This window comes from Felis catus, chromosome X (genome assembly GCF_018350175.1).
Source record: "Felis catus isolate Fca126 chromosome X, F.catus_Fca126_mat1.0, whole genome shotgun sequence".
In the NCBI taxonomy this organism is placed as follows: domain Eukaryota; kingdom Metazoa; phylum Chordata; class Mammalia; order Carnivora; family Felidae; genus Felis; species Felis catus.
The window spans coordinates 62,990,514-63,009,275 of record NC_058386.1 but is presented as its reverse complement, the minus strand read 5'-3'; the positions used below and the strand labels follow the sequence as shown (position 1 = coordinate 63,009,275).

Genomic DNA, 18,762 nt, shown 5'->3' with positions numbered 1-18,762 from the left:
ATTTTAACCAATTTTAAGTGTACGATTCTCTGGCATTAAGTACATTCACACGGTTGTGCAAACATCATCCATCCATCTCCAGAACGTTTCATCTTCATCAAATGAAACTCTGTACCCATTAAGCAGTAACTTTCCAATCCTCTCTCCCCCAGCCTCTGGCAACCACCATTCTACATTCTGTCTCTATGAATTTGACTACTTTAGGCTCCTCCTATAAGTGGGAGGGGTCTTCAGGTTTTGTCCTTTTGTGTCTGGCTTATTTTACTTAGTATAATGCCTTCAATGTTGTGGCCTGTATCCAGATGTTCTATTTTACTTAGCATAATGCCTTCAAGGTTCATCAGTGTTGTGGCCTGTATCCAGATGTTCTTCCCTTTTTTTAAGTTTTTTTTTCTTTTTAATGTTTATTTCCTTTTGAGAGAGAGAGAGAGAGAGAGAGAGAGAGCGAGAGCATGAGCAGGGGAGGGGCAGAGAGAGAGGGAGACACAGAATCTGAAGCAGGCTCCAGGCTCTGAGCTGTCAGCACAGAGCCTGACGTGGGGCTCGAATTCATGAACTGTGAGATCATGACCTGAGCCGAAGCTGGTACTTAACCGACTGAGCCAACTAGGCACCCCTCTGTCCTTCCTTTTTAAGGCCAAATAGTATTCCATTATATGTATGTAGCATATTTAGTTTGTTGTTCATCTTTCAGTGGAAACTTGGATCAAACATATGATTTGCAAATTTTTTCCCTCATTTTGTTGGTTGTCTTTCATTTTCTTGATGATGTTCTTTGAAACACAAAAGCTTTTAATTTAGATAAAGTCTAAGTAATCTAATTTTCCTTTTGTTGCTCATGTTTTTGTTGTCATATCTAAGAATCCATTACTAAATCTGAGGTCACAAAGATTTGCCCCTGTATTTTCTTCTAAGAGTTTTATAGCTTTAGCTTTTATATTTACGTGTTTGATACATTTGGAGTTAACTTTTTTTAAAGTTTATTTTTATTTATTTTGAGAGAGAGAGAGAAAGAGAGCAAGTGAGGGAGAGACAGAGAGAGAGGTAGACAGAATCCCAAGCAAGCTCCAGTCTGTCAGTGCAGAGCGGGATGTGGGGCTTTATCTGAACTCAACGAACTTGTGAAATCATGACCTGAGCCGAAGTCAAGAGTGGGACGCTAAACTGAGTGAGCCACCCAGGCGCCCCTGTAGTTAACTTTTGTATGTGGAGTGAGGCAGGGCTCTAGGTTCATTTTTTGCATGTGAATACATAGTTATGCTACTAGCATCATTTGTTGAAAAGATTCTATTTGCCCACCGAAGGGTCTTGGCATCCTTATTGAAAATCAGTTGACCATAGATATGTGGTTTTATTTCTGGACTTTCAGTGTTTTTTGACTGATCTATATGTCTATCCTTTAGCCAGTATTGCACTGTATTTATTAAAATTGTTTTACACTAAGTTTTGAAATTGTGAGCCTTCCTATTTGTTTTTCCTTTTGAAAGTTGTTTTGGCTTTTCCTGTTTAATTTTATGTGAATTTTAAAATGAGCTAGTCAATTTCTAGAAAGAAGTCAGCTGGGATTCTGACAGGGTTTGCATAGGTAGGTAGATCAGTTTGAGGAGTATAGCCATCTTAATGTTAAGTTGGGTTGTTTTCTTTATTTTTAGGTCATTTTTTACAAGTGAATAGAAATACAATTGATATTTGTATATTTTTGTATTTTTCTTTTTTTGTTGTTTGTTTATTTTGAGAGAGAGAGAGAGACAGCGTGAATGGAGGAGGGACAGAGAGAGAGATACAATATCCCAAGCAGGCTCCAGGCTCTGAGCTGTTAGCACAGAGCTCGACACAGGGCTCAAACCCGTAAGCCATGGGATCATGACCTGAGCCGAAGTCAGACGCTTAACCAACTGAGCCACCCAGGCGCCCCTGTTCTAGTATTTTCAATCTTTCTGAACTCTTTTACTAGTTCTGATAGTTTTTTGGTGGATTCCACAGATTTTCTATATATATGATAATATCAACTCCAAAGAGAGATAGTTTTACTTCTTCCTTTTCAATCTTACTGCCTTTTATTTCTTTCTCTTGACAACTCGCTCTGGCTACTCCATTACAATATTGAATATAAGTGGCAAGAGTGAATTTTCTTTCTTATTTCTGATCTTAGGAAAGTATTCAGTTTTTCACCACTTAGTATGGTGTTAACCTGTGAATATTTTGTAGATAGGTGAGGATGATCCCTTTTTTTAGGGTCTTTTAAAATAGATTTTACTTTTGAGAGCAGTTTTAGCTTCACAGAAAAGTGGAATGGAAAGTGCAGGATTTCCTATATATTTCTCCCCATACACGCACAGCTTCCCCCACTGTCAATAGGCTGCACCACAGCTGTACATTTGTTACAATTGATGCACCTACACTGACAAGTCATGATCACCCAGAATGCAGAGTTTGCAGTAGATTTCACTCTGGGTGCTGTACATTCTAAGGATTTTGAGAAATGTATAATGACATGGATCTACCCTAATAATATACAGGTTGGTTTCACTGCACTAAAAATTCTCTGTTCCATCTATCCATTCTTCCTTCCCCCTTAACTCCTGGCAGCCACTGTTTACATACTTTTGCCTTTTCCAGAGTGTCACATAGTTGGCTTCTTCAGATTGGGTTCTTTCACTTGGTAATGTGCATTCGTTTCCTCCATCTCTTTTCATGGCTGCATGGTCATTTCTTCTTAGTGCTGAATAATACTCCATTGTTTGGGTGTACCACGGTTAGTTTATCCCATTCACCTTCTGAAAGATATGTTGGTTGTTTCTGTATTTTGACAGTTATGAATGAAGCTACTTATAAAATGTTTATATAAATTACCAAGGTTGTTTATGTAAAATAAAGGTGTTCATAAGCATCTGTGTGCAGATTGTTGATGTTTTTTTTTTTTTTTTTTTTGAGAGACAGAGAGAGAGAGCGAGAGCAAGAGCAAGAGAGTGCCTGCATGAGAGAGCTGGGAAGGGGCAGAGAGACAGGGAGACAGGATCTGAAGCATGCTCTGCCCTGACAGTAGAGAGCCCAATGCAGGGCTGGAACTCCTGAACTATGAGATCATGACCTGAGCCAAAGTTGAATATTTACCCGACTGAGCCACCCAGATGCACCCATATGCAGATTTTTGAGTGGACTTCATTTTCATCTTTTTTTTTGAATAAATATCAAGGAGTGTGATTGCTGGATCATATGATAAGAGAATGGTTAGTTTTGTGAGAAACTGCCCTAATATCTTCCAAAGTGGTTGTACCATTTTTACATTCCCAACAGTAGTCAAATGAGAATTCCTGTTGCTCCACATCCTCACCAGCATTTGGTGTTGTCAGTGTTCTGCATCTGTCCATTGATTGTTTTTGCGGTGTTATCTGATTGTTTTAATTTCTAGTTCCTTCATGACATATGATGTAGAGTATCTTTTCATATGCTTATCTGCCACCTGTGTTCTGTCTTTGGTAAGATGTCTTCAGATCTTTGCCCATTTGTAATCATGTTGTTTATTATTGTTGAGTTCTTTGTATCTTTTAGATAATAGTCCTTTATCAGATCTTGTGCAGATGTTTTCTCCTAGTCTGTGGGAGAAAGACTTGTCTTTTATTCTGAAGTGTGCCAGTATTTTGTTGAGGACTTTTCTGTCTGTATTTGTGATAGTGTTCTGTAGATTTCTCTTTCTGTGGTAACTTTTCTGGTTTTGGTTTGATACTGGTCTCATATACATGTATGAGTATCCCATACTTTTTTTATTGGAAGTATCCCACCTTTTTTTATTGGAATAGTTTGTGAAAAATTCTTTATTTTTATGTTTATTTATTTTGAGAGAGAGAGAGTGTGTGAACAGGGAAGGGCCAGAGAGAGGGAAAGAGAGAGAATCCTAAGCACGCTCTGTACTGTCAGCACAGAGCCTGATGTGGGGCTCAAACCCACGAACCAGGAGATCATGACTTGAACTAAAATCAAGAGTCAGATGTTTAACTGACTGAGCCACTCAGGTGCATCAAGAATACTTTTTTTGAATGCTTGATATATTTCAGTGGTGAAGACATCTGGACCTTTGCTTTTTCTTCGTTGGTAGTTTTTTGATCACTAATTCAGGCTCTTCAGTTATAAATCTATTCAAACTCTCTTCTTTAGTCAGTTTTGTTAGCTTGTGTGTGTTTAGGAACTTTTCCATATTTTGTTATCTAATATTTTGGCCTTAAATTGTTCATGATATTTCTTTATAATCCTTTTATTTCTTTAAGGTAAATAGTAATGTCTCTCTTTCTGATTCTAGTAATTTGAATTTTTCTCTTTTTTCTTGGTCAATTTAGATTCAGGTTTGTTGATTTCATTCAGCTTTTCAAAGAACTAACTTTTGGTTTCAGTGATTTTTATTTTCCTAATTCTGTTTCATTAACTTTAGCTCTCATCTTTATTATTTATTTTCCTCTGCCTCCTTTAGATTTGTTATTTTTCCATTGTCTTAGGTGAAGGGGTTTTATTGTTAGTAGAAGATAGAGGTTAAGTTTTCTTTTAAGAGAAAATATCTTAGAATATTACAGTAAGGAGGCGCCTGGGTGGCTCAGTTAAGCGTCTGAGTCTTGGTTTTGGCTCAGGTCATGATCTCATGGTTTCGTGGGTTTGAGCTCCACCTCGGGCTTTGTGCTGGCAGCATGGAGTCTGCTTGGGATTCTCTCTCTCTCTCTCTCTCTCTCTCTCTCTCTCTCTCTCTCTCTGCCCCTCCCCCACTTGTGCTGTCTCTGAGAGTAAATAAATAAACTTAAAAAAAAGAAAATTAGAGTAGGAAGTGTTTTGATGCCAAACTACTATTTTTAGAAATTTAGTGCTTTTTAAGAAGGAGTTAGTGTGATAAGAGAGTGATTCTAGTGAGAATATTCTTCTAGGAATATTTTTTTCTTTTTTAAATTTTTATTTAAATTCTAGTTAGTTAATATATAGTGTAATAATGATTTCAGGAGTAGAATTTAGTGATTCATCACTTACATATAACACCCAGTGCTCATAATAGCAAGTGCCCTCCTTAATCCCCATCACACATTTAGCCTATCCCTCACCCACCTCCCTCCATCAACCCTCAGTTTATTCTCTGCATTATGGTTTGCTTCTCTCTCTTTCCCCCCTTCCCCTGTGTTCATCTGTTTTGTTTCTTAAATTCCACATAGAAGTTAAATCATGTGGTATTTGTCTTTCTCTGATTTATTTGGCTTAGCATAATATTCCTCTAGTTCCATCCATATTGATGTAAATGGGAAGATTTCATTCTTTTTGATGACTGAGTAGTATTTGTGTGTGTGTGTGTGTGTGTGTGTGTGTGTGTGTGTGTGTGTAGGTGTACACATGTACATTTGGGGTTTTTCCTTAGTTTGATTATTGTTAATGTTGCTACAGACATCAGGGTACATGTACCCCTTCAAATCTGTATTTTTGTACCCTTTGGGTAAATACCTAGTAGTACAATTAATTGCTGGGTCGTATTTTTAACTTTTTTAAAACTTTTTTTTAACTTTTCGAGGAATCTCCATACTATTTTCCAGAGTGGCTGCACCATTTTGCATTCTCACCAACAGTGTAAGAAGGTTTCTTTTAGGAATATTTTAATGTGAATAATGTATTACTAGTACTGTTGTACTTCATAGATTGAAAAATGGGTTCATGGAGTTGCAGATATTGGTGTTCTGTTTCATGATGCTTTGAAGAGATAAATAAAGTTTTTATTTCTTCTCTTTTAAGAAAAAAACAGTGGTTCTGGAAATAACTCGGATATGATGGAAAACAGCAAGGAAGAGGTGAGACTAATTTGAAACATCTAACATATATTTATTAATTATTAATAACTAACTAGAGTGTATATAATCAAATTACTTCTGTTTAGTACATGCATGTGTTTAAGTTTATTGTTATACCCAACTATTATGATACTTCATTTTGCATAGTTTTTTTTTAGAAGGTGTTCATTGTTTTTATTATTGTGTGTTTCACTTTAGCAATATACCTAAAGTTGTGTATTTCACTTTAGCAATATACCTAAAGTTAGACAACTAAAGGCTTGCTAACAGATAGGTATTTGAACGTTATTATATTGCAGTAGTGACACTCAAGGTGATTGTTTATGAACATGACTCCATGGTTCTGAGAGTTCTCAAAACTGGATATTTAGAGTATCTTAAGCATTATTATAAGAACCCATTCTGAGGTCCTTTACCTGGGATACCCAGGCATAGTTTTGAGATTTTTTCCACCTAGTATAAAAAATTTAATTCAAGAAATATACTGATTATTACTGGCACAATGAAGGTAAATTTAGTATCTCAAAGAGAATCATAGAAGGTACTTTGTGCCATATGTTGGGATAGAGAAAATGACACATTTTTTTACATCCTCAAAACTCCCTGTCTGTTGTGATCTGATTACTTCTATACCTTTATTTTGTCTTTGTTGACTTGGGCAAAAATCATGATACAGCAGTGCATTCTTACCTACCCTACAAAATTCAACAGTAATAATTTAATTTAAAAAATGAACCAGAAAATTAATCTTAATCTAAGGAAGCCTGAGAATAAATGAATTAGTTTTTGAAGTTCCTTTTATAAAAATGTTTTAGGCATAAAAGTAATACTCTTTATATCACTATATCAGAGATCTTGGTAAAGGGAAATAGTTAATTGTAGGGATGTTTCTTTGATAATTGTATTCACTTTTAAATTTATTTCTCACATTTAGGGAGCTAGCTCTTCGGAAAAATCCAAATCATCGGGATCGTCACGATCAAAAAGGTTGGTTGATACTGAAGGGAAAACGTTTTCAGGATGTTTTATTTTCTTTTTCTAAGAATAATAATCTTTTCTAAACTTATTTCAAGCACTCTTGTTCTAATTAAGTAAACTGTTTTATATAAATGTACACATTAAAAACTGGACAGTGCAGTGTAATGAATCCTCTTGTATCCATCAATTAACTTCAGTTATTGATTCATTCTTACTTTGAAATTTACTGGAATTTTCCAAGGAAGATTTATTATGCATTAGTGGCCCTTGCAAAACATAGATTATTTCTTTTAGATCATATATATATGTGCTCAAAGGACAGAGGAGAAAATGAAATGAATATCTCATGAGGCAATAATGCGTTTTTTAGGATTATGTGAAATTGTTCAGGATGGGGAAAGATAGCCATTATAATTATGAGGAAGTTATAAGAAGATCAAAGAGTGGTAAAAATACTTTTCTGTGTTAAATTGTCAAAACAAATTGTATATAAGGACCTAAACTACTTCAATCATAGTATAAAGCATAATATACTGTGGAGTATAGATTTGTTAGAAGTTCACAGTTTATTGTATTGGGCATTTGTTGTCTCTTACCAGTAGGAATGTCTCTTAATAAACACAACTTGCTTGTTATTAACTTATTCTCTAAAGTGGTGATTTTTAAAGAGGAGTTCCCTTCATGATCCCCCCGGTAGCTTTTTCAGAATGAACATACCATGGTCCTACCCCCAGACCTACTGAGTCCTAATTTTCTGTAATACGGTACAGAGATGTGTGCTTCCCCAGGTGAGTCTGATGTGTATTTCTGGTTAAGAGCCACTGTTCAATATAACATGTTCTTTGGGTAGTTTTCCAATTGTAAGAAATGCCCATAATTCTGTGGACTTAATTCTTTCATAGGAAACCTTCAATTGTGACAAAGTATGTTGAATCTGATGATGAAAAACCTTTGGATGAAACTGTAAATGAAGATGCTTCTAATGAAAATTCAGAAAATGATATTACTATGCAAAGCTTGCCAAAAGGTAATGTGTATTAATTTTTCATATGAAGTTAAAGTTGAAATGTGTTTTTAAATGTCGTTATTATAAAATTAAGAACTTGATTATTGTTTAGCTGTGTGTAAGGGAACAAAACTAGCATCTTAATAGTGGTGGTCTGGAGATGTATTAGAATGGTAATGATAATGTATGTTATTGAGGTTAAAAACTTAGACTGCAGTCAGCTCTGAAAAAGAATAAAACTTATTTCCTCTTTCCATTGGGTTTTAGAAAAGGGATTTTAGTTTCCAAATAATATTTGAATGTGGAGGTTAGTTTAAAAGTTTAAACTAAGTTTTGGTTCAAATTTAAATATGCTTGCTATATAGGAAAACATAATATTCTGAAAACTTTAAAAAGACATTTAAAGTCTGGTTTAATCTTACTGCATTCTTAAATTCTCTAAGACTAAAAGCTGAAGTTAATTATCAAAGATAGATGTATTTTTTTTTAAGTTTTATCTCTTTAAAAAGCCTTGTCACATACCTTTCAACTGTTGCAGTTCTGATCTCAAAAACCTCATTCTTTAGTTTGAGGTAAGAAAAAGCCAAATGAAAATCTTGGAAGTTTCATAGCCCAAGTCTGAGAGCAGTATGATTATATAAGAGTAATGACAAAGGTCTTGGTAATTTCATGGTGTTTCAGAGTCAAAAGTTTCAATATTTTTTCTTTATTAATATGTTTAAGGCTCTTAGCAGATTTTTCAGATTTATCCTCACAGATCATTTATTGTAGTGTTTACTAAACTTTGTTTTCTGTCTACATTTATAATTTTGTTACACAGATTTTGATTATGAAAGTTTAAAAAAATCGTGGGAAGGAGCGTAAGACATTGCTTGACCAGGACAAATTAGGAGTTATAGTAGATGAGAGGTGAAATAAGGAAAAGGAATGAATGAAAGGAAGAAGATAGAAGGAAAATTGGTGGGCCTACCATTTACTTGGCTTTGCATATCATTTATGACAATTTTACGCAATGGTTGGTGGCTTAGGGCAGAAACAGCTAATATGGGAGTGTGAGTCCCATAGGCAGTGACTCACCTTGGATCGTTACATTCCTAGTGGTTGTCACTGGGAGTCCTTACGATGGCCACTGGGTGAGCTAAGAAATAGGAATTCAAATCTTTCTTTAAATGATACTGTGGAAGAAAGTTAGTATGGGATGTTTCTAACCTGAAATTAAGCATAATTCTCTTCCACCAAGCCAAAAATAGACCTGTTTCATAAGGTAGAATTTGGGTGATGATAATTATTATTATAGTATATTGAGTATATATAGGTACCAGACTCTTATAGAACTAACTCATTTAATCTGCAGACCAATACTGTAAGGTAGTTTCTACTTGTAGAGATTAAGGAACAAATTCAGAGCTCAAGGTACTTTTTCAGCTTTAAATTGAGAAACTAAGATTTGAACCCAGGTCTGCCTGAATCCAAAGCTAGGGAGTATTCTTTCTACTCTATTGTTTTGCTTCCATTTAGAGAAGAATCTTCAGAAATAATTCTATTTTTTGTTAATTATAAATCTTTAGCTTTTCAAATGCCATGGCTTCTCTGAGAGTATATATGTGAAATGGTTATTGTAAATAAAGTTTTTTTTGTGTGTGTAGATTATTTAAATTCACTAGTTTGTAAAACTCAGTCCTCTATGCCTGCTTGCCTCCACCTTTTTTATGGAGACTCAGAAATACATATAACTAGAGGCTCTACCTTGCCAAAATCTACTTGCTTGCTAAATAACATAGGCCCGTATTTCAGGGAGACCACCCCTGACAGCTACCAGGTTTTACTTTCTTAATTGCCAATAATGCCCAATTACTAAGCCCAGCAATGTAGGTGAACGTGAGACCTGGACCCTTTTTACTATGCTCCTGCTTTATTTGCTCTTGAGAGATTATAATGAAAACTTAAATTAACAACCTGTCTTCTCAGTTTATGTGTTTTGTATCTAAGAAAGTACATTCTTTCTAAATTATTCCATAGAAATCAACAATTGATCTCATTCTACAGCTTATTGTTAGAGCACTTGAACTTAAGTATCTTAAGGCAGTCTTCTGTTTAAGACTCTTTAAGGACTTTTCAGGGTACTGAAACTTTGACATACTAGTTGGGAAATGCCTCAGAATAGGTATAGCAGTAATAGCAGAATTAACTTCTTGCATTGCCTCCCACTATCCTCCCCCAAAGCGATATAAAAAAAAAACCTTAAAAATCTTTTTCTGAGTTTGTGATTTGTATTATGAGAAGAATAGGATGTAGTTTTAAAATTTTCCTTCTGGTCCTTCTATTGTATAAACTCTTTTGGAACTTAGCATGGGTGTTCATACTCAAACGCAGTTTTTTGTGATAGGCAGTGTAAAAATTCAGAACTGGGCTGAGGCTTTCTACTTTATTCACACATTTCTGTTGTAATCAGTTCATAATACCCCCACTCTATTAATTATATTCCAACAAGTAATCTGATTGCTGACACCTGGCCCTTTTATATTTCCCTGTTTTATTTACTCGAGAGGTCCTTATACAAGTATTGAAAGCTTGAAAGAGACAAAATTATGTACCAGCAATGTTGGCTTTATCTGAACTGAAGTCTTGCACTTCACTTGCACATTTAATATGTGTAATGGTTTTTTAAATGAAATCATTCTAGGTACAGTGATTGTACAACCAGAGCCAGTGCTGAATGAAGACAAAGATGATTTTAAAGGGCCTGAATTTAGAAGCAGAAGTAAAATGAAAACTGAAAATCTCAAAAAACGCGGAGGTAAATACAAGTGAAAATGAAAACATGAATTTAAATTGCTGTTTATGACCATATTGGAAAATCTGATGTGCTCATTAAAAATACCTCCACTTTTCTGCCCATTGTTTATTAAAAGCACTACTTAAAAATAACTTCTGTTTCTCTCTGAGCTCTGAAGCAGAAAAGGTTAAACACCATTTATCAAAATACCTTTGCCTTCAGTGGCTATAAAGTTATCTCAAGAAGCTTAGCATTTCCTCCTTATACATGTTAGTTCTGTGATGCCTATATGCCAAAATACCATGTGTTCCCTCTCACTCTCAAAGAATTTCAGATTTGGACAATACCTTGCCTGTGGCCTTCGGGTAACTTTATGTATATCTAACACATTGTTTTACAGAGTTACCTGTGCATTAGTGTTGTTTGGGGTGCTTATTAAAAATGCAAGTCCCTTGACTCCACTCCTAACACATTAGAATTTTTGGCGCTGATGTCAAGAATGAGCCCCATTTTGTTCTTTCCTACATTAAAGTTGGAGATCAATTGATGTAAGGATAATGTAGAGATGAGTAGGAAGGAGAAGGGAGCTAGAACTATAACCTTCCCTCCACCTGTCTGAGCCATCTCTTCTTTTGTCTGTCTACCCCCGCACTTGTACACGCACCATGTTGGCTAATCATCTGTAGAAAGTTAGCATAAGGAGGATTCGTTTAGAAATTTATGTCAGTGGAGTATGTTTCCCATTCGTTTCTGCATGATTTTTAAATAGTGCCGTATTTTTGGGCAGATTAACAGAGCCAGAATCTATGCCTATAACAGGAATGAATCTCTAAAAAATAGAACATGACACTAAATTTCTAAGTAGAAGTATAATGGAAGCATGTCTGTTTAATATTTATTATTTCACTTGTGAAATTATAGAATAGTAGTTATATTGGTGAAATTTTGTGTAGATTATTATTTCAGTGCTATATGATTATCTTGATGGAATTAAAAAATATATCTGTATTTGTTATATATTTTGTCAGATTAAATAATTCATTAGGTTGTTGGAGAAAATCAAGGGAATGTTGTTTAGTCTTCTGTCCACAAGGGGGTGTTCTGCTCCTTTCAAGCGTGTGGAAGATTTATTGAGAATGTAGTTCATAGTAGGGAAACTGTCATTGCAGCAACAGAGCTCACCAAAGCTAAATAGTTTTCTTTAAAAAAATTTTTTTTTAATGTTTATTTATTTTTTGAGAGAGAGAGAGAGCGAGCAGGGGAGGGGCAGAGAGAGAGGGAGACACAGAATCCAAAGCAGGCTCCAGGCTCTGAGCTCTCAGCACAGAGCCCGACGCGGGGCTCGAACCCATGAACCCTGAGATCAAGACCGGAGCGAAGTCGGATGCTTAACCGACTGAGCCACCCAGGCGCCCCTAAATAGTTTTCTTAAAACAAGAATCAGCAAGTAGAAGGTGATTGATGTAGGGATCAGTAGCAAGAGTCTAGAGGACAGATAACTATGTGTACTGCATTGTGTCAAAATTGATATCTAAGTGGTGTCTTTTGGGAAGGACTCTGGAGCAGTCAGTGTCTAGAATGTGTGTAAGGACCAAAAGGAGAATGAAAAAAGAACCATAGCTGTTGGGGAGGGTGTACTTAATGCCACTTCACAGTGCTGCTGGTGTTTGGTCTGAGCTGGTATGTTTCTGGAACATTTTTTTTTTTTTTTTTTAAATTTTTTTTTTTCAACATTTATTTATTTTTGGGACAGAGAGAGACACAGCATGAAGGGGGAGGGGCAGAGAGAGAGGGAGACACAGATACAGAAACAGGCTCCAGGCTCTGAGCCATCAGCCCAGAGCCCGACGCGGGGCTCGAACTCACAGACCGCGAGATCGTGACCTGGCTGAAGTCGGACGCTTAACCGACTGCGCCACCCAGGCGCCCCTGTTTCTGGAACATTTTATTGAGTGTTCTGTGTAGTAATGTTTATATCATGTTAATGAAATATGTATGTTTATAGCCATATAGTAGCACCTAAAGCTCTCATGTTAATTTTTGTCTTAATGATTTGCTACATCTTTAAGCTGTCAGAAGTCACATGGGAAATTTAACTGTGTTTACTAGTATGCACGTGTATGAATAAACTAGTGATCTTAGGTACTGAATTGCTAGTTAATATTCAAACTTCCTAGGAAAGTTAATTCTATAATTGAAGCCTAATTTAGGAAATGATCAAGAAAGTAAACTGTTTATAAAGTAATCTTACATTGGTTGGAAACAAAATTAAACCTAAAGATATAGCAATATGGACCATTTCAGGAGACACTTAAAAAAAAATACCATAGACTATTTTGACATCCTTTCCCCCATTTTGTTAGAAAGTTTATTTTACATCTGATTTTTCTATCTGGCACAATAATTTTGTTCCTTTCTTTTTATTTCTTTTTATTTTATTTCACATTCCAGTATAGTTAACATACAGTGTTATTTTAGTTTCTGGTATACAATATAGTGTTTCAACAGTTTCATACATCACCCAGTGCTTATCATGACCAGTATACTCCTTAATCCCTATCACCTATTTTATGAATCCTTGCACCTACCTCCCCTCTGGTAACCATTAGTTTGTTCTCTATAGGTAAGAGTCTGTTTCTCTCTCTCTCTTTCTTTTGCTCATTTTTTTTCTCTTAAATTCTTCGTATGGGTGAAATCATATGGTATTTGTTTTTCTCTGACTTACTTTGTCTAGCATCATACTTTCTAGCTCTATCCATGTCATTGCAAATGGCAAGATTTCATTCTTTTTTATGGCTGAGTAACATTCCATTATGTATATATACCATATCTTCTTTATCCATTCATCTATCAGTGGAAACTTGGGCTGCTTACATAATTTGGCTATTTTAAATTATGCTTCTATAAACAGGGGTACATGTGTCTCTTCGAATTAGTGGGTGGTTTTTTTTTGTATTTTGGGGGTAAATACCCAATAGTGTGATTACTAGATCGTAGGGTAGTTCTATTTTTAACTTTTGATGAATTTCCATACTGTTTTCCACAGTGGGTGCACCAGTTTGCATTCCCACCAACAGTGCAAGGGGGTTCCTTTTTCTCTGCATCCTTGTCAACACTTTTTTTCTTGTGTTTTTGATTTTAACCATTCTGACAGATGTGAGATGATAGCTCATTGTATTTATTATGATTTGCATTTCCCTGAGTGATGTTGAATGTCTTTTCATGTGTCTGTTGAAATCTGGATCATGTGTCTGTTGAACATCTTTGGAAAAATGTCTGTTCATGACCTATGCCCATTTTTTAAATAGATTATTATTTTTTTGAGTGTTGAGTTTTAGAAGTTCTTTATATATTTTAGATAATAACCCTTTATTGGATATGTCATTTGCAAATATCTTCTCCCATTCTGTAGGTTGTCTTTTAGTTTTGTTGATTGTTTCCTTTGCTGTGCAGAAGCTTTTTATTTTGATGTAGTCCCAATAGTTTTGTTTGTTTGTTTGTTTTTGCTTTTATTTCCCTTGCCTCAGGAGACATATCTCGAAAAATGTTGTGACAGCTCATGTCAAGAGACATTAGTACCTGTGCTCTCTTCTAGGATTTTTTTTTTGTTAAAGATTTTATTTTTAAGTAAGCTTTGTACCCAACAAAGGGCTGGAACTCACAACCCTGAGATGAAGAGTTGCATACTCCACTGGCTGAGCCAACTAGTTTGTTTTGTGTGTGGTGAAAGAAAGTGGTCCAGTTTAATTCTTTGCATATAGATGTCCAGTTTTCCCAGCACCATTTGTTGAAGAGACTTTTTTTCCACTGGATATTCTTTCTTGCTTTGTCAAAGATTAATTGACCATATAATTACGGATTTATTTCTGGGTTTTCTGTTCTGTTCTATTGATGTATGTGTCTGTTTTTGTGCCAGTACCATGCTCTTTTGATTACTACAACTTTGTAATGTGACTTAAGTGTGGAATTGTGATACCTTCAGCTTTGCTTTTCTTTTTCAAGATTGCTTTGGCTATTCAGGGTCTTTTGTGGTTCCATACAAATTTTTGAATTCTTCTAGTGTGTGAAAATGCTGGTGGTATTTTGATAGAGATTGCATTAAATCTGTAGATTGCTTTGAGTAGTACAGACATTTTAACAATATTTGTTCTTCCAATCCATTAGCATGGAATGTTTTTCCATTTCTTTGTGTCATCTTCAGGTTTTTAATTAATGTTTTACAGAATTTTGTTTTATTTAAATCTATTAAAATGTATTGAGCCCAGAAATGAAAATGCCTCTTTTCCATTTCTACACTATGTTATAACCATTAAGATACTTCACAACTAAAAATAAAAGTTTAAAATATATGCATATAGAAACAAGTACAAAAAGTAACCTTTGACCATTATTCAGTATTTGGTTCACATCTCCCTTAAATGAAATACTGGTTCAGTCCTACTCCTCTATTTCCTCCTCCTCCTCCCACCCCTCTAATAATGATTATTCTGAATTTCTATTCATATGCGTATTATTTTCATGCATGTTTTTATATTTTTCCTATAGATGTTTATTCACAAAGCATTTATTTTTCTTTTAAAAATATACAAAATAGTGTCCTCTATATTCTTTTGCACCATTTCACATTCAGCATTGTTTTTGAAGTGTGCCATATCAGTAAAACGTACATCTAATTTTTTATTTTCCACTGCTGTATAAAATTTTGTTATATGAGTAAACCATTATCCATATCCCAAATGGAATTTTTTTATTTTCAAAGTTTTCTAATTTCCTAAATAGTGCTGCAGTGAATATTGTGTGTATGATTCTTTGTGCACATGTGGGAGAAATTCTCCAAAGGATCACTGAGTTTTGATTATTGAGTGATATACGTGCAAAAAGCACATAGAAGATGTTTAATATTTATTATGTTAACATTGGATGAATATTCATATTCTAGCTTTTGTTAGTATATCTGAATTCAATCATTATTTGAAATGAAGTACACTGTGTATTTGTTTCTACTAAAACAAATACAGAATGAATCCTCAAGATCAAACACTGATGTAGGACAGTTTGATTTAAAATAAAATATTAGCAACTTACATAGTGAATCTTCAAATTTTCTATATTGTCTGGAAAAGTGTGATGGTGCCCTTAAAACTTGTTTAAACTTTTTTAACTTCTGCAAATAAGAATATTTGTGATAATGTTTGGGTCCATGGTGTCTTGCACATAAAGAGTAAGAAAAAAACCAAAATAGAATATTAAAAGGTGAGAAATATATGTGTTGTTTTGTCTTTTATTTAGATATAGAGATAGTTTATTATTCTTCTAATCTTTTTATTTGTGAATGCAGGCGTTTTTATTGGCCTGTTTAGAATCCTAATCTACCATGTTACTTGTATCAAGGTCTTGGTTGCACATCAGAATCATCAATAAAACTAAAAAAAAAAAAATGTCCAGGAGATTCTCAGAGGTTTAGGGGTGTAATGGCTGTCTCTGCTTTTAAAAAGTTTTTTCAGAGAGGATTCTGATGTTCAGCTTAGATTGTGAAACACTGCTCAAGGCAGAACTAGGGACAAGAGTAAGGCAGAAGAGGTTTCCTCTTTGTCATGTTAGGTTATCTTCAGTCTGTTTTCCTGCAAACACTGTCTTTCTCGGGTTTTGCTGCCAAGATAGATATACGTGCAAGTCTTATTTGTCCTTATTTGGAAATAGACCATGCTGATATGGAGTGGATAGTGAAATTGACATAGAAGGCAGGTTAATGGGAATTATAGTGAAGTAATCTGAGGGAGATGGGGATGGTATTGAAGTAATCTGAGGAAAGAAATTGGTAATTTAAAATTGTCAGGTTTTCACACACTATACTGGAAGAGTCTATGCAGATATTTTTATTTTAAGGATAAAAAATTAGTGGCATATTTAACTTAAGTGTAAGGTTACAAAAGACTTACATGTATATCACTTGCTTCCCTGTTCATTAAGAACTGATAATTAATTTATTTGCAAAGCAATAGCAAAATGAAAAAGAGCTCTTGATCCCTATTTTTAGAACTTCTCTTATGGAGTTTTTATCAAGTTGTTGTGGGAAATAAGATTTGCATCTAAAGGAAACAGATTAGTATTTCTAGTTCTAGAATTTGCTAAGGTTGTCATGTTTTAGTAAGTCCATAAAATTATTACCTTTTGTGGCCAAAATGTCACTTTTCTAAGGATTATGAAGTATTTAATTTCCAATGTAAAAGTAGCACAATGCTGACTAAAGTAAATATCTTTTTTTATGTGTGTGTGTATGTGTGAATAATGGTCACTCCTTTCTCCTAGAAGATGGGCTTCATGGGATTGTGAGCTGCACAGCTTGTGGACAGCAGGTCAATCATTTTCAAAAAGATTCCATTTATAGACATCCTTCACTGCAAGTACTTATTTGTAAGGTATGTAATCATCTGTTTATAATTCATTCCACAAATATTTGAATGTTTACTATATGTTAGACTTTTGGTTCACATTGATGAAGAAGATGGAAATGGTCTCTGTCTTTGGAGGACTTAAACTGTAGTGGAGAAGACAGACAGACCAAAAAGCCGAATAAGTGACACGATAGGGGGAATACTATGTACTATGGGAACACACCAGAAGCCTGTGTAATTTGGAGTTGGGTAGGGGGACTTTATAATGGAGAATGATATAAGCTGATATCTGGAATATAAATACGAATTAGCCTGGTGCAGTGGGATTGGTTCAGCATATTCTAAGCAGAGGCAACATGGTATTCAAAGACTGATAGGTGAAGGGGAGCATGGTGTGTTGGCAAATCTGAAGAGTTTATGTGTGTACACATGTGTTTTATAACCTATGAATTCTGGTTAACCAAATCTAAGCTTTCTACATGGGACAAGGTTTTGTCACAAGATAATAGAATTAAAAATGCTTCATATGTGTTGAAGACAGTTTTAACATTCTGTGTATATTCTTTTATTAGTAATACCTTGGAGTTAATTTTAAGTATCTATAATATTAAGGTTATGGTTTCCCTAACTCATTATTGCTAAGATTAATTCTGTGTTAGTGTCCCAACAAAATGCCTCCTTGAAATGCAGGGGCAGACCAGATTTTCCTCAGAATTCCAATTCTGGATCATTCATTATTTGAATTGTTGATATACACCTACTTAAATGGACTAAATTTACTTTCTCCTTTAGTAATTTGTGTCACTCCATTCTTTGAATTCAGTTTAGCCAGGAGCCTATTATGGGACATGTTTTAGCTTCTAGTTTTCAAATGTGGTAACTGAATTTTATATTCCTGGATTTGTAATGTGCATTTCCTTTCTCTTATATATATAATTGATGTTTTTCCAAGGACCAGTCTGTTGAGCCTAGCCCAATTCAGTAATCAGTACTTTTCAACACTGGGCATGGAACCTAACCTTTTTCCAGTCTTAGTGAAAAGGAATTTAAAGTCCGTGGGACTTGGACTTGAATACCAGCATTGGCTCTTAACTAGTTGTATGACTTTAGAAAATTTATTTACATATTAATGATAATGAATCTTAGCCTTTTCTCTCAAATTGGGTGTAATACCTCCTGTCTTCCATAATAAGGGCTTGAGATTTAAAGGGAATGTAGCTTAATGTACGATAATGTTGCTTAGCTGTATACATAGTAACTGTTGATATATGAAGACTATTAAATTCATTAAGTAGCAGCAACATCTAATGCATTTTTATGTAGAGGTTTAGTAGCTAGTTGTATGGGATCAGAAATTTGCTTTACCAAAATCTTCTATAAATTTTATATAAGGAATAGTGGTACTTGATGATATGGAAATCTATTTCAAGGAATTAATTTTCTTGAGATATTTCTATGTCTGGAAATATTAGAATACTACCCCAGCATTGGGCAGTGCAGTGTTTTTGCTTTTATTCTCTAAAACACACACACACACACACACACACACACACACACACACACTCCCTTTACTTTTTTTTAATGACTTAAAAATAAAGTTTTTGTCCATTATGAATGTTATTCATTTTGAATTTAAAATTTCCCCTTCCCCTTTTCTTTTAATAGAATTGCTTTAAATATTACATGAGTGATGATATTAGCCGTGACTCTGATGGAATGGATGAACAATGTAGGTAGGTAATAAATCATGATGAGCTAAAATTCAGTACTGTCTACTTTTTTGGGGGAAATTCTTAC

At 34.7% G+C, this 18,762-nt stretch overlaps 1 protein-coding gene across 10 annotated transcripts in view; it reads left to right on the top strand.

Annotated features, from left to right (window-relative positions):
• Positions 1-18,762, top strand: part of ATRX (ATRX chromatin remodeler) — a 312,306-nt gene that overhangs the window by 74,681 nt on the left and 218,863 nt on the right. For 7 of the 10 annotated variants that reach the window (XM_045051014.1, XM_045051010.1, XM_045051011.1 and 4 more), the window contains 6 exons: positions 5,755-5,810; positions 6,745-6,797; positions 7,691-7,815; positions 10,478-10,591; positions 16,880-16,989; positions 18,631-18,698. In XM_045051014.1, the coding sequence (XP_044906949.1) occupies positions 5,755-5,810; positions 6,745-6,797; positions 7,691-7,815; positions 10,478-10,591; positions 16,880-16,989; positions 18,631-18,698 (526 nt within the window). The remainder of the gene's footprint in view (positions 1-5,754; positions 5,811-6,744; positions 6,798-7,690; positions 7,816-10,477; positions 10,592-16,879; positions 16,990-18,630; positions 18,699-18,762) is intronic. The other 3 variants (XM_045051013.1, XM_045051016.1, XM_045051015.1) reach the window with 3 other exon arrangements.